Below are 25,116 nucleotides of genomic sequence, written 5' to 3'. Positions count from 1 at the left end.
TTACTGCAGGTGATTTCTTCAGTTCAGATTCAGAGGAACGTGAAGGACTCATGGCTCTGGAAGTGTGAACTAGAGGGGAGATATTCAGTGAAATCAGCATACTTGGCTCAATTCTCTCATGTTGACAGCAACATTTTTTTCAAGGAGCTGTGGAAGGGTTTGGCTCCTTCCAAGGTTATTTGCCTTGCGTGGAGAGTTGCTCTCAGAAGGCTGCCAACGTTGGATAATTTACTCAGGAGAGGAGTGGTTGTGGACAGCAATAGAAATGGTGCATGCTTCTTTTGTTCTCAGCAGTTGGAGAGTGCTGGACATCTTTTCTTTGGATGCAATGTCTCATATAGGATATGGATGAGCTGTTATGCATGGTTAAGGGTGGAAACAGTATTACCAATTGACCATAACATTCACCTTGCGCATCATGAAATGTGGGGAAGAAACAAAAAACAAAGGTTGTGCTGGAAAACAATTTGGCTTGCTGCTATTTGGAGCATTTGGGTTCACAGGAATGCAGTGGCTTTCAAAGGCGAACAAGTAAATTTGGAAGAGGTAGTGGATATGGTGAAATTGAGGTCTTGGTTGTGGCTCAAATCTTTGATGCAAAGCTTCAAATCATCTTTCTACGAGTGGGACAAGGAGCCTCTGATCTGCATGATGGGGAGCTAAGATTTACAATAATTATATCTTCCTTGGCCCTTAAGGAATGCCCGTCAAATGGGCTGGTGCTATTGTATAGCGATGAACTATTAGTATAGCTCTCTACAAACCTTCTGCATGCTATGTCTGTTATGATTTTCGTTTTTTCCTTGGCTGCCTGTGGTTCTTATGTTATTAGAACATGGGGGTCATGAACATTGTAATCTCTCTTTTTGCACACCTTGTGCTGTTTTTTGCATCTTTTCTTTGGTTTGTCAAAAAAAAACATTAAACATGTACTAAATTGATAATATCAATTCATAATCTCTATCATTCTCTCATCCGAATATGCTCAATTATTATAAGTATGATATTCATGAAATGCAGTGACTTTATCTTTTCTTTTAATTTTTATAGATTCTTCTTTTAGCGCAAGCTTTTTTGGGTTACCATTGCTTTTCTTTTCTTTTCTTTAGTTTATACTTTATAATAAACGGACAACCTTTATATGATAATATGCCTCATGCCACATTTCTCGTAGCCATGTGTTACTTACGTACGGAATGATATTTCCAATAATGCAGTTTGCAAACACTCATATCCTCCTCGTCGCAATCAAAACTAGGGTTGATCTGATGGAGCATAATAGATAAAGTTTCATACCTGACAAGTCACAGATTTAGAACCCCTGCTATATAGTTCTTATAGAGTAAGATAAATATAAGTATTTTGTAAGTGTTATTTGAGTTCGACAACTTTTTCTACCTTAAACCGGATGAACAAGGATATTTTGAGATCCTTTGCATTTTTTTGCTAAGTTCTAAAAAAGAGATGAAGAAAGTACGTGTTGAAAATAACCTTTGAGGATGGTTTGTGGAACGTGAACCTCTTTACCATCCCAGAATTGAGTCCTAGAGAGTCTGTGCCGAGCATGTTGAGGGGTTTTTCAAACTTTGTTTTTTCATGTATTTTGAATGTGTTCCTCTTTAGTATCTTTGGGTGTTGAGTGGGTACTTGTTGCGGCGGTTTAAACAGCTGCTAAAGGACAAGGCAATTTTTTCTACTTATGCTAAACTGCAGTAGTTAAACTTTAATTCGCTGCCGGACGAATCACTTTCTCCCACAAACGGTGAGTTGTGTATTCCAGCGGTTACCAAAAACTGCTGCAAAACGCATCGCGACGGTAGTAGCCAAGCAGTTGGTGAAGCGCCTCAAAAGGCAAACTTCGGCGGTTCTTTGTCCTTAAATTCCTTTATATATATAGGAGGGTTTGCAATCCTGTCTTTAAATTAATTGCATAGTTTGCATTAAGATTACAGTTGAGTAGTAGTAAAGTATTTTGTTGACCTCGTGGATTTAAACAAAATGTGTCAAACAGCATTAAATTTAGGAGATATTCAATTACTTTCAGCTTCTTAAGAGTGTGTACTCTTCTGCAAGTGTGAAAATTTTATCTCCTAGTTGCCAAAAGATGGATCAGTGTAGAGAGGTTTTGTTTCTGGAAAAAGTGTGAAGCCGAGTTTGGCAACTCTTGTGGCACAGTCACTTTGGCACTTGCATAATGAGACAATCTTTAATTTAGACATGACTCTTTTCTTGGTATTGTTAGGGTATATTGGATTAAATAATAATAGTAGTAGTAAATCTTAGCCATAGTTTTTTAACATTGATGTACTAATAAATGCGTGGTTGATACATCAACTAAAACCACATCACTTACTTGTTTTCATTATAATTAAAAATATTAAGCAGTTAGAATTTCTTTTGTGATTATTGACAAATTAGATAACTAGAAGTTGTTACTCTTGAATAAATGAGCAATTGTACAACTTGATTCTACTAATCTTACATTTAAACATGAGATTATCAATTGTGGCGCCTCTGTCTCGAGTGTATACAGATAATTTTCAGGCCATATTCATTGGTGATTACGTTGTCACAAATTTGTAGTTTATAATTAATATACAAATTTCTGAGGCTATTGCTTCCAAGGAATTTGGGAAGAAGCTGGTTTGTCCTTCATTTAAGGCATTTGAAAATGGTTGCTATTGCTCCTCATTCTAAAGGGGGAATAACTATTAGTATTGTACTTTTTTACTCTTATTGGCCAAAAATGAGAAACCCACTTGAAGATTATTGGATTTGCTTTATAGTATACACTTATCACTGCAAACAGATTAATCGGTTGTCCTCATCACATGAAGTTTAATTTGCTTAAGTCGATCTAGTACTATAATAATTTCTAAAAATGATAGCGTCCTCCCCTTTTTCTCAACCAGATGAAAATAAAAAGGGATAAAGTTTTGACAAGTACTTATCCGGCTACCAAAGACGATTGAGGTAGAAGCATTCAATCATATAAAGCGTTATACATAGGATTAAGAGTAGAACTTCGATTTTTCTATAGGAGAGTTGATCTTATCCGAGTAAGGAACACTCACATTCATGTGGGAACAATTCTCATAACACTTTTTTTTTCTACATATAAGACTTGAACGTAAGACATTACTTAAGATAATACACCACTTGAATCAATCACATGTTGGATTAGTGAATGCATATTGTGTAGCTTTATTTAGAATTATATCCCTTTTTATGTAAGCCAGCTAGACTCTTCTTAAATTTATTAATTCAAGCCCATTTTAAAAAATAAATGAAATCTATAAAGTATTAAATAGTATAATAACAACAATGTATGGATAGCCTAAATGATACTTGTGGTTTAAAATTTTCTAAGTCTAGGGTTCAAATCCGATTGGTATCTAGATACTAAAAAAACAATGTTTATTTAAATTTCCATTGAGCTCAACATAAATCTACATATGATTTAACATCTTAAAATCTTATTTCTCCATTAATACATTGAAATATACAAAACCACGTTTTGGACAAATGCGAAACCAAACATATACTAAGACTCAAATTCCTGCAGGTTCCAACAACTTCCAAGAATGGGGTGTGATCTTTAAAAAAGCAAGGAAGATTTAAGCCGACGAAAGCGTACAAAAAATATTCCGAATCTATCCAATACCTTGTGTGCAATTCACTAATCATATATGTTAATGTTGTCTCCTCTGTCCCTCAAATGCTTCCAGCAATATTTACATAAATTATATTTGATCCTAAAGTTGAAGATGCTGCGTGGCTATCTCTCGATCAGTTAATCTAGTTTACTCATAAATTTAATTGTAATTGAGGGTTCCACTTCCATAAAAGCATGAAATCAAATCGATCCAAAAAAATATTTAATTAGCCTCCATTAACCTCTATATAGAATCATGATGCAGTGGGGTGAAGTAATCATTGGAAGAAAGCATCGATGATCAATGGTCCATGGAGAGTAATGACTAATGATCACCAATTATTACACCTAAGTTTAAGGATCATCAATTGAAGCATAACCAGCATGATCAATTCATCAGAGAAGACGATTTTAAGAATACAAAAACGGAAAAGTTTAGTGGTCTAGGCTACTGTAGAAGATTCTTGTGACGAGAAACCCTTGGAAGAAATCTTAAAAAACAAAGATTAAGTGGGATCATTTTTCCAACTTTGGATAGTTTAATATAACCATAGGTGTATTCTATTAGATTTACACCATGATCGACCTAGACTCATACTCCATGATAGATCCAATACGTGTAATGGCCACTAGCTATAGGATTGTGATCCATGAACCACGTAAGTATTATGACACTCATTTTTATGATGATTTTAGATGAATATTAGATAAATACAAAATAAAAAATTAAAGAAGAAATTTCTAAATCACCTTTTGTCACGGTCTTATACCACCATAAAAATTGGTGTCACAGACACAGAGTCATGAGTGGTCTTATTTAGTGGAATAATTATCATTAATGCTAATTATACTATAATTACCCCATTTTACCTCACATAGCCATAGTAGGAAAGGGGACCAATAATCCTTTTGCCCCGGATTGGCCACCTCAACATCTCTTCTTTCCTTTTAAAGAAAATAATGGGCCTTGACCCATGAACAGCAATGCAACCTATGGTCATCATTCGGGTTCAAATACGAGCATTCTAGAGATCGTAACAAAATAATAAATAAATCACTTATTATATGGTGGCTACTGAAAGTAATTAAGAGTGGGGCCTTGAGCGTGAGCATATGTTATATTCGATATTTAGTATTTAGAGCATCTCCAATTGAAGTATATAATGTCAAATACATACTCATATGAGTATCTATTATCATTGAAGTACATATTTAATTCCAACATTGTAAAAATGAGTATGTGAGAATAGATACTCTACACTAGACTTGAAAAGTGAGCTTGTATTTAACACAAGCACTTACAATTAATATAAAATGGAGATAAATAATAAAATATACAAATGTGATGTTGATGGTGAGATTCACTATAGAAACTTTTAAGAGTTGTTAGGTTGGAGTAAAAAGTTAGTAAATTGGAGTAGATGATGTGATATTATGGAGAATTGTAAAAAATGAAGTGTAGATATTTTAGTGAGTATGATGGATGTAGATGCTCTTAGTGGATCTTAATAGTTAAAAAGAAAAATTGGATTTAGTGCATTTTAGTTTATGATCCGGCTCAAATAAATTTAAGAGACCCCGCTACTAAGAAGCCTAAAAAAATACTGAGTTCTGAATTTTATGACTGAAATTTGCTTCATGCATCCATTGACTTCTCTTTAGGGAAGGGAATAAATTGCTGAAAAGATATACAAATATTTGAATAGTCAGAAGTTAGAGATGAGTAGATGCATTACAACAAAGGCTTGATTTAACATTGATTCTGACGCTAGTTTTGATTGGCTAGCATCGGTCAAGCCGACACAAATGATTAAAATATGAAATTTGTAACTTAAGGAGTACCGTCAATTAGACCTATGCTAAGGCCCATAAAGGGTGGCTCTACGTTTGCGACATAGCGTTAACGCAAATCCAATAGCCCAATGGTTAGCGTTAGATGAGCCGATGCTAATGTTGAATGAAATACAAAAGAATGTAACATCACTCCCCACTTTGTCTTTGCACCCTGACTCTCTAAACCCTTATCGCCTCCTTCGTCTCGTTACCATTCGTGTTATGTCATACCCTCCTCATCTCTGAAACTTGTCGTCGTCATTCGTGTCACGCAAAACTTAAGGAGTACCGTCAATTAGGCCTATGCTAAGGCCCATAAAGGGTGGCTCTACGTTTGCAACATAGCGTTAACGCAAATTCAATAGCCCAATGGTTAGCTTTAGATGAGCCGATGCTAATGTTGAATGAAATACAAAAGAATGTAACATCACTCCCCACTTTGTCTTTGCACCCTGAATCTCTAAACCCTTATCGCCTCCTTCGTCTCGTTACCATTCGTGTTATGTCATACCCTCCTCATCTCTGAAACTTGTCGTCGTCATTCGTGTCACGCAAAACCCTCTATGGTTTCATCATCCCTTGGTTGTCACTCTCCATCCTCGCGACCATACCTTCAATGTCCTCATGAGCAGCCCCACGCATGCAGTTGCCTCAACTCTTCATTATCTCTTCCTCTCTCATTGATGTCGCGCCTCTCATCATCGTTGTGTCCTCTCTCATCACGTACCCAACCTCCCGTCACCACAGCTCCCCTGTGTCGTCTCGACCCCGGTCACCATCTCATCCCTTACACTCAGTCTTTGCAGGCTAGTTAATTATACCATCTCATCCCTTACACTCAGGGCCGGCCCAACACTAAATGAAACTTAAAGCCAACTTTAAAGTGAGACTTTTTTTTTTGGTCTTTTTTTACTTAGTATTAATGCTTGATTTTTTTAGGTTTGTTTTACTTAGTCAAAAAATATTTTGAGGCTTTTTTTTCTTTAGTAAAAAAATATTTTTTTGGGAGGCCTAAAACCCTTGCTTGGATGGTTTTACCCTTGGGCCGGCCCTGCTTACACTCAGTAGTTAGCTTTTGACCCAAGTAGTTACACTCATTCACTCCAATTCTAATAAGTGCTTGTTACCTTTTGACGTTATCTTCTATCAACCCTCACAACTTGAGGCTTACTTCCAATACTCCCCATCTTCTATCAAGTGGAGAGTAGAACTAGTTCTTGACTTTGACATCAGAAGGATACATACTATTATGAAGTACTTGATATGTGATACATTTTCGTATATATATATATATATATATATATATATATATATATATATATATATATATAAATAAGTCACTTTTACCTAATTATCTTATATTAAGAAAGTAGTTAGAAACAATAAATTTGTAAAATAATTTATTAACTTTCATAAATTACTCTTATTTAAATTCCCATGAATTTCTCTCTCCAAGTTAATATTTCAAATTTTACTATCTCTTTCATATCCCCTCCGTTCGTTATTAACTGTCCACTTTAAAGAAAAAAAAAATTGTTCCTATATATCTGTCTACTTAGAGTTTCAAGAGAGTATTAATTGATGTTTTTCCAAGAAATACCCTTATAAAAACAATAAATGAAAAAAGATAAAATACTTTTTAAAGAGTGATATAGGAAAACAAATAATACTTTTATGAAAATCAACATAATTAATTGTTTTCCTTAATTTGTGTGAACCATATCTTCCTGGACAGAACAGATAAATAGGAACGGAGGAAGTATTAAATATGAGGGTAAGTTAGGAAAAAATATATTTAATGTTACTTAGATATTAGAAAGTGATTAATATTTAGGAACAAAATTTTTTTTCACAAAAAGTGACATATAATAAGGAACAAATGGGGTATTATTATATAACAAGAGTAAAATACACTCACCCCCCTCAAGATTTGCAAGAATGACACTCCACCCCATTCTTTTTAAAAATCTACACTCCACCCCATTTTTTATAAAGGAAAAATTTAGTGACAAAAACAAATTCGTCACTACTAAAAACTAATTACTAATTAGTAAAAATTTAAATAAATTTAATGCATATACACTATCATACATTAATTTATGAAAATAATTTTACTGAATTAAATTTAAAAAAAATCATCCACTCTGTCTGTTAAGTCCACGTCTCATCTATCTTCAAATCATATTTCTCACCACAAACAGCCACCACCAAGCCTTTACTCCCTTTAACACGGCTCCACTGTCCCACAATGTGAAACCCCATGGCACCACCATGCCTCAAAGTTTTGTTGCGACCTGAACCCCAGAACGTGAATCGCACATCCCTAAAGCCACTTGTTCAACTACTTCTTGTGAATTTCACCCCTTTAAGTTGTAAGCGAACGCTTTGTTGGTCTAAGATATTGTTGGATTTTGTTGAAAACGATGATCCACCGCCTCGTTGGGCTCTAATAACCTCAGATCCACTTCATATTTTCATAATTTTGTTTCTCTATTTTCTTCACTCATTTGTGTTGTTTTTTTTGGCCTATAACTCAATTTTGAAAATTGGAGGTATAAAGAGATTATTTTGATTAAAATGGAATTATTATCAAATATGAAAACACAAGCATGTTTCACTATGTTCGAGGTATGGTTTGTAAATCGGGCAGGTGTGCTATTGCATAATTTGCATTGTGAATTTACGGAGGAAAAACGCGATTGAGAGAATGAGGAGGATTGTGATGTTTTCATTTTTAAATTTATTGGATTATATTGAATTTTTTTTTGAAATTATTGATTAACAATTTAAATAATAACTAATTATTAATGAAGAATATTTTTCGTCACTAAATTTTCCTCTATATAAAATGGGGTGGGATGTAGATTTTAGATAAGAATGGGGTGGAGTGTAATTTTAACAAACCTTAAGGGGGGTGAGTGTACTTTACTCATATAACAACTTGGAGGAATATGAAATAAAATGATGATAAAAATATTAAATAAAGCATAATAACAGCTCATAAAATGAGTTATTTAATCAAACTACACACAATACATGTTGGGAATGAAAGTACATAATACTCAGCTTCCTTGAAATCAGAAATACAATTTGGAAAATAGAAGTGGATGAGTACTTTAAATATTGTTGTTGTTTCTTTCTTCCCTTTGTGGAGATTAGAGACGACGACAGAGGGTTACACCGTCTCCAACAGAGAGGATTGTTGATTCCACGTGAGTATCATTTGCTATGTAGGTGTTGAATTCAATTGCATGCTTCCTTTTTGGCCTTATTATATCTTCTATCTCATCCTCCTCAGACATGGCCACAGAACCAGCCCATAAGGTATTGTCATATGCAATTATCCCACCCTTCTTCACCAATTTCAATAACACCTCGTGATACTTGATGAAGTTTTCCTTTTCAGCGTCCACAAATGCATAATCAAATGATTCTTCATGTTTTGCCTGCAATTTATAAACACACATAAGAACAGGGTTGTCAAAAGGTAATTAATCCAGTTTAAACCCACTTGGTTGATAGGTTAAATGAAATAACTCATTTAAAATTAAACAATTTAGAAAATATAAAAAATAGATGAAATTTTTAAAAAAATCATTGCGCTATCGCAGAGGAGCAGGTCAGAGCAGCCCGTGGCCACTATCGATCGTCCCATCGTGCTGCGTTTTGGAGTTGCAGGTTTCGCAGATGAATCTCAGATCTTGCGGCGCTCAGGAAATAAAGATCCAAAAAACTCAAAATTGCCCTCAAAGTGTTATTGTTAGGGTAAACTTTAAGGGCAATTGCGGTTTTTTACATCAAAATATAAATGAAACTTGCTTTTCACCTTCGTGCCTCTCTTCTATGACTTTCCTTTGCAGAGAAGGCTAAGTTCTGACCCACCCTCTAGCCATCGTCATCTAGAGCTCTAGACATTGTGTGACCCTCGACTAGCACGAGCAAGCATCCAACGACTTCTCCAGTGTTCTTCAGTCCCTTCATCCTCCTCCTCATTCTTTAGTGTACGTAGCACTCATCTCGTTATACGCTATACCGCTATGGCTTTTTTTTGGTCGACCACTTTCCGGGATGGACAACCATGAATCATCAAACCACCATCATCATTGACCTAACCTCCGTTTCCACAAACTCAAAACCACCCGAACCCAGACCACCAAAAACCATAAAACTCACCGTCGAAGCCACCTCCTCCTCTTCGTCGTTCTTCCCTATACTCGGCCTATCTTCAGCCACATGTCCTAACCCCATATTTACTAAGTCGTCACCGGACCACCGTCCTAGCCAAAAAGGTTCGACCTCCACTGTCACCTTCGCTCCAAGAAACCCTCAAAGCTTCCACACATGATCCAAACCATAGCATCCATCAATCACATCTTTCTATTTCTCTCAACTCGTTTATTTTTTCTCTCTCACCCTCTCATGAAGGGTGATCTTAGGTAGAGATTAAGAAGAAGTTGGGCCAACCTTTCTTTCGTCATCTTGATCCAATAAAACTGTGGAGGGTTTCTGGATTGGTGGAGAGTTTTGTGGGGTGGCGGTCGATGGGGGTTTGTGGGTTGGAGGAATCAAAAGTGAGCTTCTTGTGGGTGGTAAGAAAAGATGAGGGGAGGTATACCATATGGGTTGAAGAAAGTGTAAAGGGGAGAGGAGATGAAGATTGGGTTTAGGCTTCAAGCTTGCCAAAGGTATTGGGGGCTGCCGGAGGTGGGTGGAGGTTGCGATAAATGCAAGGGGGAGGGCATAGGTTGCTAGAGGTGGGGGGAATGAGAGCAAAGGTGAGGAAGGATGTCTTTGGTGTTTAGGAAGAAGAAGAAATGTGAGTGCAAAGAAGGGGTGGGAGGAGGAAGAGAAACAGGGGGGGAAAGGGTGGGGGCGAGTGTGGTGGTGGGAAGAAGGAGGAGAAGGAGGAGGGGTAGAGAAATAAGGAGAAGAGAATGACCGAATGCGATGAAGAAAATTTAAAAAACTAAAATTGATGTAAGAATTTCACGTGGATACCATTTAACTAACCACACTCATCACATGGGCTAGTGATTGAGAAAAAAGTCAAAAAACGGGACGGGTAAACAAAGAGACTTGACTTGCCTTATTTCAAAAAATGAAAATTTTGAGGGATCAATTGCAATATAAAAAATTAAGAATCAAATTAGATAATAGATGGAGGTCTATAATATAATTCATAATTATTAAGTAAAAGGGCATTATCGGTTATAACTTTATATGAAAAATTATAGAAGACCTTACTATGGGTGAATATATAAAGTAAGGGAAAATAACTTATGAGTGTGATTTATTAAAAATAGAATTACAAAAAAACTCACATCAACAAGATCGTTGAGAGCTGATAATGCATCCCCATGGATAAAGTCAATTTTGTGCTCCACTCCTGCCTTCTGAATGAAAGGCAACCCAGTCTCGTACGCTTCTTTATTCACATCAATTGCTGTTACCTGAAAACCACAATATTTTGTTATTTTTTCCTTTTTTTGGAGATATGATTGTAAACCAAGTTATATTGATACAAAAGAAAAGAAAAAAGAAACCAATGTGATACCTTGCCATCAGAAGGAATAGCAAGAGCTGTAGTGAGAAGAGAATAACCAGTGAAGACTCCAATTTCCAGTGTTTTTTTGGCATTCATGACCTTTAGAAGAATAGATATGAACTGGGCTTCATCCAACGGCACATTCATTACACTCCTGCCCACATATACGCATCAATCCTCTACAAAATATTTTTTTGGTACATCAGAAAGACAAAATTGCACCCTTCAGGAATCGAACCCTGGACCTCCCCTGCCCAACCCATATGTCCTCAAGCTCCTACCACTAAAGCTATCATTCACAAAATGTTTACCGTAACTACTTATAACAAATTAAAAAAAAACATTTTCCCACAATTGATAGCCGAGACATTAATCTTTCGCCCAACGATCAGCGCACTAAGCGTTAGGGAGATAACGAAAGAGTTTTTTTTTTTTTTTTTCCATTTACAAGAGTTGAAATTCAACCCAACAAGTAGTTGTTTAAGGAACAAATTGTTAAATCACTGCAACAAGTCACTTTGGTTAACATATAGGTTTAATTGCACTTTTAGTCCCCACTTATATCCGTTTGTGCGAAAATGGTCCCTAACAAAAAAATCTCAATTTTAGTCCCATACCTCCATTAGCACTTTTTCTGTCTCATTTCCATGCAATTTCCAATGGAAATTATGACATGGCTTTTTAATTACACCATTAAGCATCACATGGCTTTTCTGTCTCATTTTTTTTAATTAAATAACGCTTGGTGGGTTATAGTTTTGGTCCCACCGTACAACCACCACACCCTCTCCCTCGACCACCACTACTTCTCCTCCCCTCCACCAGAAACACATTAGCAAATCCAGAAACTCATGAATAAATCTAGAAATACATGAACCATCTTTATCCTCTCCCTTTACCAGAGTAGGATTATAACAGACCCATTAAGCATCACATATGTGAAGAACAAAGCCAGATCCTTGGCAAAACAAGAAATAAAAATCCAAGGTAGTAGGATTTTTTTTATGGATCATTCTCACACAATGAGAATAAGTGGGAGACTAACTGTACAATTAAGCGTGTCATATTTTACCACAAGAAAATATTACATTAGACAACATTTTTTTTTGAAACTTACATTAGACAACATGTTCAATCAAGTTTTGGAAAGAGATTATGTGAATCGTTTATTATTTACCTGTTACCTTATAAGTTACTTCAAGATAAACACAACTCGATCAAATTAGTTTATGAATTAACACTTATATTGACTTATTTAAGTCAGTTTTTCAAATTAACTTATAAATAAATGTTTCTTGCCAATAAGCAAACCCACCCTTAAGCTCTTAAGCACTTAAAGCACATATATGTCAAAGAAGCAATTATCTCAAAAACTTAACCTATTGGCACATGAATTAATTTTATATTACTTTTAACATAGAAATGTAAAGATTGTATATTTCTAAAAAAAATTAGGTTGTATATTACCAGAATCCGTATTTCAGTGCCGTTGCCTCTCTGAGTTGCTTCAATTGCTCGTGTTCTTTCGGATAGCTACTCGTTTCAAGGATGTACTGGTTTAAAAAACATGAAAATTAATATCTCCATTCAGAATATTAAGGAAAAACAGGGTACCATGATTAATACAGGAAACTGATTGAGGATAATCTAATTTAATTACCTGAAGAAGTGCTGGAGTTTTGAGGATGTTCTTGCTGTGTTTTGAACTTGATCCCTCCATGGTAGATTCAGAGATGAGCAATGATGACTTGGTTTGTTCACATGATTGGCTTTATAAGAAAATGGGAAAATCGTGCGTGAGGCTTCAGAGTGCAAATTTGAGGAGGAAAAGCGTCGTTAAGCGCATCATGCTAGCAAAACAAGAATAGTACTATACTGGTGCCGTGCTGGGCTATTTTTTCTCAAAAGAAAACAAATCACAAAATGGTGAGTTGAAATATATTGTTTTTTAAACTTCATATTCAATTTTATTCCCTTTTTTAAATATGAAACATAAAAAATAGTTCAATCTACCCGGTATGTACCGCTCGCAGTGGTTGTTTGAATCTCTGAAGTCGAAAATTCAATTGTTGTTAGACACTTGAGGAAATATTTTGCATTTTACCACATTTGAGTCGAATATAATCGTAGATAATACTTATGATTAATTAAAAAGCAGTCCATTCTATCTCTTTCAACCCAGGTTGTCGATTGAAATGAATAGCATGAATCACACCTCCTCGCATGCATCTCATTGTTAGAGTTCATTATTTATAAGGAGACGTGCTAATCTCAAATTATGACCTTGCGTAAATAGTAAATCCTTCGCATAGACCCCACGTTCCTCCATAAGTTGGTTGGTAGAAACTAGAAACCACCAAGGAATAATTTGATATATTCACATTTATCAGAAAAAGTATCATAAAATATATAATAACCCACATCATGAGTATTATGATTCATCAAACAAGCATCTATTTCACATATTGATAAGTAATCCTCTCCAGCACTCATAAATGTGAATATTACTATCTATTTCCCATCTATATCTATATATATGTAAAGGAGATTTGAGTTTTTTGCACTCCTTTACATTAAATGCATTAAATAGTAAAACATTTCTTTTGTATTAATAAAATTAAAAATTAAATAAAATTTCTTAAATCATAATATATTCAACTACCTACTAAATTGTAAAATACATCTATAAATATATATATATATATATATATATGTAAAGCTCACTTGAGCTATAAGTATTAAATGCATTAATGATTAAACAATGAAGTTAAACAATTTCTATTTATCTTTCACTATACATCCCCTTATTATTAATTATTAATTAGTAATGGTTAAATTTTTCAATTTCTCATATTTTTAATTAAATTTTAATATTATTTAAATTTTAATTATTAATTACAAATGAGATAGTTAATATTAATCTTTTATACTTCTTTCTAATTGTAAAACTTTCTAATTTGTTATATATTAAACTTAAAATTAAAATTAATTTAATAATAATTATTCATCATAAGTTGAGGATTTTTTTAAAAATAACAAATAAAACTTATTACTATTTTTCACACTACCTACTAAAATGTAAAAGTTACTTTAAACCTTTGTATTAAAATTTTCCTTTGTATTAAATAAATTAGCTATTAAACTACTAAAATGTACAACTCAATTGAAATTTTGTTATAAATACACCAAAAAACAAAAAAAAAATCATTTGTATTATAAATATTAAAATAAACTGAAAACTTATCTATTTCCTACTGTAACAAAAAAAAAAACTAAAAACTTATCAATAAAATTTTCAAATCAATTAGTTGTTAAACTACCAACTAATTTTTGTGTTTGTTGTATAAGGTAGAATAGAACATGACAAACGACTCCTGAAACATAACACTTTAGTTCTCTAAAAACGAGTGAAAAAAAATGAAACAAGGCACGCTAATAAACAAAAACTACACTTTTATTTGAGGTTGGAAGGTTAATATAATAAATTAATAAAATATTTAATTAGATACAAAATATTTCAAAAAAAATATTAGTCATAGTCATTTATTTTTTAATTTAATTATCATAAAAAATTTAATTAAATTATTAAGCAGTAAAATCTTCCAACGTTTTTATTAAAATAAAGGAATCAATAACAAATTTCTTTGTAATTAATATATTAATAATAAAATTAAAAGCTGAAAAAAATTGTATTGTCAAAAGTAATTCAACTGTCTAAATTGAAAAATTGACTTGAATTTTGCATAAGGGAAAAATAACAAAAATTAAACTTTATTAATGACAATATAATGTTATCAATAAATAATTTAGATGAAATAGTTTAAATTTAGAAATAACGCTATAAGTTATTTACCATTAACTATAACATATGTGTGTTTTACTTGAAGAAACAATCTCAATATAATTTTATGATCTTATTATATATTAGTAAAAATGATTTTGAGCAAGCTTAGTAGAAAAAAGTTATGATACATAATCTATTTAATTATATCTTATTATAGTTGAAAAAAATAAAAATTACTTTTTATCTCAATTTTAACATGTGTAAACCTGTTTGGGAAATTGAGATTGTCCTTCCCAAAAAATTCCTTTCTCAGTAAAAAGTATAAAAAATGGTAAATCAACTTTTTTTATGGTATTAAAAACTTATTGCTTAATTATTTTTTCAAATGGATTGTATTATTTTTTACATTATTAAAAAAAATTTAATTCATAAAATGATCAAAGGCTGATTATTAAATATTACTCCCTCCATTCCTTTTTAAGTGTCGTTTTAGCATAAAACTCTCCAACCAAGATAGTGGATTATTAGAGTTGTTTTTCTCATTCTACCATCTCACATCCCAATCATAAAGTCATACAGCTCTCCAACCAAGATAGTGGATTGTTAGTTTTTTTTTCGCTCTCTCGTATCATTAAACCATCTACCACTCTCAACCAATCATAAAGTCATAAAGGTTTTCATAGTTATTAAGAAAGAAGAATTTTATGGGAAATGTGAAGTGGAGTTATTGAAAAAGTAAGGGTATAATAGACAAAGTGGAACCTAAAACATCAAAACGATAGTTAAATAGGAACAAAAAATTTGTTCTAGAACGACACTTAAAAAGGAACGGAGGGAGTAGTTATTAAATTTGAGTAATATTAAGGCTTAATTGCATTTTTGGTCCCTCACGTTTGCCCTTTGTGTGGTTATCGTCCTTAAAGTAATAAAATTGCAAAAAACGTCCCTCACTTTGTCAAACGACAGCACTTTTGGTCCCCCATCCATATTCCGTCAAAATTTTAACGGTTTTTTCAGAAACAAAAAATGAAAATGAAATTAAAACCCTTATTTTCCTCAATCATCTTCATCTTCATCTCTTTCTTCATCATAATCTTCGCCGAATTTCTTCTCCCAAAATCTTATCTTCTCCCCCAAAAACCTCATCTTCCCCAAATTTCGTTATCTTCTCATATGTCCCACCACCCGAAACCCCAACCCAACCCCCATTAAACCCTTTCCCAAATTTGGAGAAGACGAAGCAATGGGCCAACAGATTCAGATCCCAACTGGTCCTGAGTTATTGCTTGTATCACTATTTGAATGAAATTATTACCCTTTCTCTTTATCTGCATTGATTATATATCTGAAATTTGTGATTGCAACTCAATCGATGTTTCCCCATCAATCGTTAAAACTTCTCTGTTCCACAAGTTGGAAATTTTTTTTTCTTTTTATTTATATATGGGTTTCTTTGTTTTGTTCCTTTCAACTTCCATTTCTGCAAATTAAAATTGTTTCTTGTGTCTTTGTCTATGTTGATTTCCAGTTTTGCATATCTCGGTCATCTTGAAAAGAATTCCCTTTTGAATTTCGGTTTCTCTGGCTCTTAGTGGGGAAGGAAAAGCTATTCATGCATAAAGATTAAAGAGGGAGAATGGTGTTGGTGATTAAGGGTTTACTATGTTGTAGGAAGTTTTAGAGATTGAGGGAAGAGTGTTGGTTTAAAGGAGATGGCTGCGGTTTTTATTTTCTGGGTTTGAGAAAGGAAGGTTATGAAGAAGATGAAGAATTTTTGGAAAACCTGACAACGTTAATTTTTTTACGGAAACTGTTAAAATTTAGACGGAAAATGGACGAGGGACCAAAAGTGCTGCCGTTTGACAAAGTGAGGGACGTTTTTTGCAATTTTATTACTTTAAGGACAATAACCGCACAAAGGGTAAACGTGAGGGACCAAAAGTGCAATTAAGCCTAATATTAATTATTTACAAAGATAAATCCAATACTATTGAAATTCTTTTTTTTTTGGAAATTATCGAAATGTTGAACACAATTATTATTTTTATTTTAAAATAAAAACTATTTTAATATTTATTTAATAATTTAAACTATAATCATTATTATATAATGTTAAAAAATATTATAAATAAACCCGTGCAACGCACGGGTATAATACCTAGTTTTGATTATAGCAAGCTGAGTTAGGTGCACAAGTAATTCAAGGAGCTTGTGCTAACAAAATAAGAAAAAGACTAAAGCCATGTGGACAAGATAATCAGACAAAATATGATAATATAATTATATCATGCTCTAATCTATTGTTTATTGTGCTAGCATTATAATATAAGTATAACACAACATATCCCTCATCTTAATGTCAATTGTGTGTGAAAGTTATCCTTTGGGGGAACTGAGTTAACGTTATCTTGACAGGATAAATTTTCTATTCTTTTTATTACCCTTTCAATTATTTCAATATTTGTATTTTATATAATTTATAATAATATTAATTAATAAATATAAAAATAATTTTAATAATAAACTAATTTTATTATTACTAAGTTAAACTTATTTACTTATAAATTTAATTTAAAAAACAAACTAATTTAATGGTGAAAATATTGAATCTACTCATAAAATAATTAAATTATCACTATCACTTGCTACTACTTACTTAACTTAAATAAGAATAAATAAAATAATTGTTCACTGAACTACTCACGTATACATATTGATGTATCTATCTATATACTTTATAAAAGAAAATCGTTATCCACTAAATTATAACACATGGCACTCTAAGAATGACTCTCATCAAACCCATCTCTCTAGCTGACAAGTGTCACCGCCAGAGAGACTTTCACATATTAATTGTTAACACCAATTTCTCTCTAATTTGTCACATATTAAATTAACACCTATTAAATGACGATACACAAAACAACAGTTTGATACACCAAAAACATTCAGATCCAATCAAAGTGTTACTATTCTTTTGCCAATCATATATTTGAATTTTAAATAGCTTGACTTTTTACCTCCAGGCTTGAACGTCGTTTTGCAAGACTTTTTTCAATCATAAATGCTTGGTTTGGTCCAAACATAACTACACGCTATTTCTGTATGACTTTTTTCAAACAATAAATGCATTAATTTTCACCCGTGCGTTGTTATTTGAAATCACTTTTTTTCATTCATAATCCCAAAATTCCATGCGTGCATTATCAATGCATTTGACTTTTTAATTTTATGGACAATTAAGGAATCTTTTTAATTTTTTACGGAAATTTGATTGATTGGCCCGTGCCTACAACAAAATATATGATGACAATTATTTTCAAAAAAAGTCTCGATTTTGTAAGAAAATAACACGGTGATTTCATGTGAATAGAATCAGAAATAAATGAGGAATAATTTGACCGCACCGTTTATTACTAAAATACCGTAGGGAATAAAATCAGAGTGTGAACCCTAATTTCACACTATATATACCCCCTCATGGCACATTTCTCCTCCATCATTCCCAGCATTTTCCATCATTCCTTGCATATTTCAACTTAACCTCCTTTTTTATGGCTTCAAGAATCGACGATCTGGCAAAGGTCGATGCCTCCAAAGAAACCTGGACAATTGTTGCCAAAGTCAGTCATCTATGGCTTAGTCCGAGCCTATATGGCTCAAAACTACCATTTTCAATGGACATGATACTTATGGATGACAAGGTATACTTTATTAAAAAGATTTAAACCTTTTTAATGTAATTTTTCTTATGCATTCGTAAATTGCCAGAGATTTTCCTTATCCACAAAAATTTAACAAATGACACTCCCACAATGATTTTCCTCCCACCCCTCTCTCTGGCTGACAAGTGTCACAGCTAGAGAGACTTTCACACATTAATTATAGAAACCTATTTTCCTATAATTTTGATTCTTTGTCCCCTATTAAATGACCTCTACCAAATAGAATTCATGCACAGCCCACCAAGAATTATATTGGATTTTGTTTTTTCTTATTTAAAAAAATGGATTTATTTTCCTTAATGGAGATCTGATATATATTATTTCTGAAATTAATTTTTAATGATTAAAATATAATAGTGAGATTTGAATTTGAAATAAATAATGTCATGATGCATTTCCTTTGATTTAGGTGGTGATGCCCATTATTGACAATCTTAATTTTGCTTGACTTTTTTTTGTTTAATGCTTGACTTTTTTCATTTAAAATATAAATTAAAATTGATTCTAATTAATGCTTGACTATTATTTGTATGAATTAGAGTCCAATCAATGCTGTTGAATTTGAGCTAACTCGAATGGAAAAAAAAAATCTCTTATGTTTAGTCATCATATTCAAATTATCCATAAAAAGTCATTACAATGAAAAAAAATATTATACTAAAAAGTCAATGAAATATTATTTTCACCTTTTCTCATCATTAACCCTAATTCCAACTCAACTATAAATACTCCCTTAAGTTGCCCCTCTCCTCTATCATTCCAATAGTTTTATAACCGTTTAATAAGTTGAATGTTTTTTCAATTGCAGATGATGATTATAAGATCATGGTTTTGAACTATATGCACAGGTGAAGTCGATTTTTGATTTTTCATTGTTTATAATTTTCAAATCGATTTTTTTTATCTCCCTGTAATGTTCACTCATAACGTATTGAATTTTGGGAAAAAAATGTCATGTGATATATCATGTGCGTTGAATGTGTCTAGGAATATGAAAGATAATTTTTTGGTATATCATATGCGTTTAATGTATCAGGTAGACGATGATGGACTCAAACTTACAAATAATTTTAAATTATGAGTACCAAGTCTACAGAACTCCCCAGATCACAGAGTTCTACTACGGCCCAGATTCCAGAGTACCAAATTATCAGCAAATTCACAAACATCACGTCCAGAAAGGTTTTAATTTTCTGATTTGATTTCCTAATGACAAACATTAGTAATTTCCTATTATTAAATTTGTAGTATAAACTTCTGATTTGATTGTGTCTAATTAATTTTCAAATCTCAATATTTAAATTAATATTTGACTAATATATAAATATTTTTTTATTTAAATGTGTATATTTGGTATCAGAATATAATTACTTAATGGTTTAAATCTGCAAGATTTTCCTCCATTTAAATGCTATATTCGAATTTTTATAAAAAACCTTTTGACCAAACTTATTTAATGAATATTTCAAAAATTGAAGTTAGTCAAATATCAACAAAATTAATGTTAGTCAAAATTAATGTTGTATTCCAGGTTAATTAATTTTATTCAAATATTATATCTCTTACGTTTTCTTTTTTAATTTTAGTGATTAGTGCACTTATTTAATGATATTTGAATTAACCTGTTTAATGATTATTTCAAAAAATAAAGTTAGGTAAATATCAAAAAAATTAATTGTTGAATTAATTTCCCTTTATAATAAAACAGTATTTAGTACACTTATTTAATTTTTAAATGCATTAATTTTTACTCAATGGTTTGGTAAAGTTATTTTTGCTTTCGAAAAAATTGATCAATGAAGACAAATTTGATCAATGAAGACAAATTTTAAAAATAAATAAATGAGAACATGTACCAAATTATGAGAAAATATTAATTGCGATAAATAGACTTTTAAAAAATAGTGAGATATTCAGTTTAGGAATTTATGCTTTTTTTTATGGTATTATTTTTCACTACAACCTAACATAAATTTTGAAAACCATAATAATAGTAAATAATTTCGATGAGATATTATCAAGCTTAATTTCATGCTTTTAATGTGCAAAATATTTAATAGGATAACAAAGGTTTTTGCATACGATTAATATGCTTTCAAATGAAATTCTTTAATGAAATCAATTATGATTAAGCTTCAAATTTGGCATAATCAAACAATCTATGCACATATTAATTATGATTTGTTTTCTTAAATTAAATAATAACTAACGTTTTTACCTCGTGCGTTGCACGGCGATATTTGATCTCATTATTTAGGCACGTATTAATAAATTAAGATATGAAAAAAATGAACACACACACAGAGATATATATATATATATATATATATTTATAATAGTGTTTTCAATTTCAATTTATGGTACCATTACTTATATTTACTCTTAGTTTTTTAAAAAAAAAATACTTAAGTAATATGAAAAATCATTTTGATAATCACACAAAATTTTACAAGTTGTGTGACACTCATTGTGATTTTTTTTTTGTTGAATGCTTATTTTTTTTCATATCTTAATTTATTAATATGTGCCTAAATAATGAGATCAATATTCACCGTGCAACGCACAGGGTAAAAACGCTAGTTAATATTAAATTTAGGCTAATTTTCTATTATTTAAAATTATTTCTCTACATATATAATAATTCTTAACTGTCTCCTGAGCATATTAACAACATCTACCCTTTTCGGTGAGTACTGGAATTCATAATGATGGGAGATTTTTGCCTCCACATTTCAGTCCATTTATCCTTTAGAAATTTACGAACTGGTCGATCATGTAACCAGACTGTAATGCTTCGTTGAAAGAGAAGAACAACGAGAACTGTGAGCAGTCAACTTATCCTCAAATGGGAGTTTAATTTGGTCACTAACAATGACAGGAACACAGTGACTAACAATGGCATAAAAAAGACGACAAGATGACGGTGTATCTCCGGCTGGATGCAAACAAAACTTTGATGAATGCATCCCTTGCGATGACTGTTGTATCAGAAGCAGAGATAAATCAATGCAATAGTCAATGATCTTAGCACAAAAAGTAAAAAGGAAAAAAGGTAAGAAAAACAAATCAGTTTACAAGAAAATATAGTAACTTATATAACAAAAGGAAGTTTCTCGTTGAAGGTATGAAAAACGGTAGAAAGGGGGGGTTTGAATAACGTTTTCAGAACAAAACTTCCACCTTAAAGATTTTGACAAATCTTTCGAGAACTTAAGTGCTAAAGATAAGAGATAGAAAAGCACACAAGGATTTTATCCTGGTTCACTTGATAAATCACTCAAGCTACTCCAGTCCACCCGTTAAGGTGATTTCTTCCTTCTTAGAATGAAGGCAATCCACTAATCAGGTAAGAGTTACAACTGCACTTGAAACCTACAAGTGACTAACAATTACACTGACTTAGCTCACACTAAGATTCACTCTCTTAGTCTTCTCTAGGATCCGATCAACCTTGATCTCCTAAAGGAACTAAACAAACTGTTTATCAAAGAATTGTTTACAAGAGATTTGCTTCTAAAAAGCTAATAGTAAACACAATGAATTTCAGATGAAAGAAAGCTTAGAATATTTTGAAAATGTCTTGCGCGTGTGTATTTCTTTCTTTCTTGGCCGCTTCTTTCAATCTTCAGCCTCTATATATACTCCAAGGATTAGGGTTGAGCGTTGCATGGGAAATGCTACCGTTGGAGGGCAGTTCTGGAAAATCCAGCTTCTGCTGTGGCTGAGAACGTTAGGTAGGTCGTCAGGAAGGTACACTTGCTTTTGTACTTGGATAGCGACTTGACCTTTTAACCTAGGAGACTTCTGATCAGGGGAATACTTCATATTGGAACTTGTGAAGCCGGTTGATCAGAGTCAGAGGGAAAGCACAGATCCTCTGACCATTGTATCTTCTGATTCTGAACTCAGAGGGAAGAACATGGCCTTCAGAGTTTCTTGCTTCTGGACTTCAGAGTTTCCACTATTCAGCTTCTGGATCTTCAGAGTCTTCTACACCATCAGAACATCTGAACCTTCAGTGTTTCTTGGTTATCAGAACTTCTGGATCTTCAGAGCTTCTAGCGACTGAGTCCACATCAGAGTTTGTATAGCTTCAGAACTTCTGAAGCTTTTCCACTGTTCATACTGAACATGGTGAATGCGAAAGCGTTGCTTGGGTTACCCTTTATACACAGTGCTTCTGATTTGCGTGAGATTGAGTTGAGGTCAGAGCCTGTAAATAGCACACTCAGAAAAACACGTTAGAGTACCACAATTGTTCATATCAAAAGGTTAACTTGTAATCATCAAAACATAGAGTTGTACTACTAGATCAAAACTTGATCTTACACTCGTGAGGGAGAAAAAATCTAAGACTATTACTCTCTCACCATTAAGGCAATAAGAGACTTTCTTAGAGCATTAATCAATGTATCTTACTAGCAGAAAATGAAAATAAATGCCATTTTGGAAAAAATCATTTTGTCCTAAAAAGGCTAATAGCATCTCAAAATTCGAACTCTCAGTCATCATATTGCATAAGAAAATATAATATCGAAACTAAAGAGTAGTAACACACAATCAGACCCTATTTTGTATGGTATCCAAAAAACCTTCTACTTTTTTAAGGAGATCCTTGCCTTTGACCAACAATGAAGAAGCAAAAAATAGTAGTAAAATGGATATTTTAAGTTATAAGAAATGGTTAACCACAAAGATTCTGACTATAGGTAAGCAAAATAACAGCATTAGTCAAATACCAATTACATAGCTATACTGCATAGATGCATACCACTTTTATGTTATCTCCTATAGCAAAACTTCGCTCATATTGAACATTATCATAACCAGTCAATATCTTTGCTTGTTTAACACGGACAATACCTTCTTCGGGAACTTTACAGAAAAAAGCTCATCCAAAGTATAACATTGAGAGGTAATGAAAATCAAACTTCTCAAAATCATATATCATATGTTTGAAGTTGAAAACCAGAAAACTGAAAAACTGAAACTAATTCTCATTCAATTAGTAGTTAGAACAATACAAGGCACTACTATTTGTAGTAGTGGAACTCGCATAACATCCAGCTGTTTATTGCAGCTCAGCACTAACTAACTAACTGATGCTAACCGAATGAGGGCCCTAATCAAGTGTAACCGTGCTCACTCTATCAGTGAGCACACTTAGTAACTGGATAACTAATCAGGTACTCTTATATCATGAGTTACAATTTGAAATTTAGTTTTTCAACCAAAAGAAATTAATTTTCAAAATGTACTCTGAACAGAATGCCTGAATTTCTACTGGAAATTCCTTCTTGGGAAATCTTTCAGCCATATAAGGATGACCATGATAATAATTATAAAGCTAAAGTATCTGTAGTACTAGGGAGGGAGAACCATTCCATCACTAAAGATAATAAATATAATAAGTTCAATTTTTTTTTTCTTTCACCACTTCACCTCGTTCAAAAATCATTTCTTCATCCACAATTATTACTCACCTTAGAGTGACTCCTCCTATCCTCTTACTGCTCATCTTTACACTGCTCCTTCACTTTTAAATAGTTCACTTAAATCTCCATCATCTCCCTCTCCTTCTCGTTTTTCACTTCCTTTTTCTTTATTCACCGTCACCAACTTCTCCTCCTTCTTCTTCCTCCATATCCAATTCATATCTTATTCCACTTTCTAATTCTCTAGAGATGTTAAATTTCATGCTTCCAAATTTTCTTCTTTCACCACTTCAAGTCCTTCAAAAATTACTTCTTCTACAATTATTCACCATGGAGTAATTCCTCCTCTCCTCCCACGCTCATCCTTATACTGCTCCTTCAATTCTTAATGGTTCACTTGAATCTTCACTCTCTCTTCCTCCTTCCCATGTTTCACTTAATTCTCCTCATTCACCTTCACCAACTACTTCTTCCTCCCAATCAATTCCATCTCCTATTCCACATTCTAATTCTCTAGAGATGTTAAATTTCATGATTCCAAATATTCTTCTTGCACTACTTTACTTCCTTCGAAAATCACTTTTTCCCCAATTATCACTCACCTTGGAGTGATTCTTTCTTTCTTCTTCCTACTGCTCATCCTTATATTGCTCCTTCAATTCTTAATAGTTCACTTGAATCATCACCCCTCCTCCTTCTTCCCATATTTCACTTCCTTCTCTTCATTCACCTTCACCAACTTCTCATTCTTCTTCTTCCTCCCCATCTATTCCATTTCCTATTCCACTTCTAATTTTCTAGAGATGATAAATTTCATGAGTCCAAACTTTCATTATTTCACCACTTTTCTCCTTTAAAAATCACTTCTTCTATTCCAACGACTACTCACCTAGGAGCGATTCTTCAATTCTTAATGGTTCATTTGAATTTTCGCCTTTCCTCCTCCTTCCCATGTTTCACTTCTTTGTTCTCATTCACCTACAACAACTTCTTCTTCTTCCCCACTAATCTAATACATCTCCCATTCCATTTTATAATTCTCAAGAGATTTAAATTTTATGAGTCCAAATTTCCTTCTTTCACCTCTTCAATTCTTTCAAAAATCACTTCTTCTCCAACTATTACTAACCTTGATATGA

General features: G+C 32.7%; 1 protein-coding gene and 1 pseudogene across 1 annotated transcript; both read right to left on the bottom strand.

The window, feature by feature from the left end:
• Positions 1–8,440: 8,440 nt before the first annotated feature.
• LOC130714353 (flavonoid 3',5'-methyltransferase-like) lies at positions 8,441–12,896 on the bottom strand. Its single transcript, XM_057564249.1, has 5 exons — positions 12,694–12,896; positions 12,501–12,586; positions 11,043–11,187; positions 10,810–10,938; positions 8,441–8,934 (listed from the first exon to the last, which is right to left on the bottom strand). Exons 1-5 carry the CDS (start codon positions 12,751–12,753, stop codon positions 8,644–8,646), a joined length of 711 nt encoding a protein of 236 aa, XP_057420232.1. The 5' UTR covers positions 12,754–12,896; the 3' UTR covers positions 8,441–8,643.
• Positions 12,897–21,160: 8,264 nt separating this feature from the next.
• On the bottom strand, positions 21,161–24,510 carry LOC130713353 (probable arabinosyltransferase ARAD1; annotated as a pseudogene).
• Between the last annotated feature and the right edge of the window lie 606 nt (positions 24,511–25,116).

The sequence above is a fragment of the Lotus japonicus genome, chromosome 4 (assembly GCF_012489685.1).
Source record: "Lotus japonicus ecotype B-129 chromosome 4, LjGifu_v1.2".
NCBI classification, from domain to species: Eukaryota; Viridiplantae; Streptophyta; class Magnoliopsida; order Fabales; family Fabaceae; genus Lotus; species Lotus japonicus.
Note: the sequence above shows the minus strand (reverse complement) of the source record. Positions and strands in the feature narration are given on the sequence as shown.

What these genes read in the sequence shown, in the direction of transcription:
- LOC130714353 (XM_057564249.1), bottom strand. Translation starts at nt 12,753, where the DNA reads ATGGAGGGATCAAGTTCAAAACACAGCAAGAACATCCTCAAAACTCCA. An exon ending in AAACTCCAGCACTTCTTCAG is followed by an intron (nt 12,587 to 12,693) that starts GTAATTAAATTA and finishes TTTTTAAACCAG; the next exon opens with TACATCCTTGAAACGAGTAG. An exon ending in CTCTCAACGATCTTGTTGAT is followed by an intron (nt 8,935 to 10,809) that starts GTGAGTTTTTTT and finishes TATAAATTGCAG; the next exon opens with GCAAAACATGAAGAATCATT.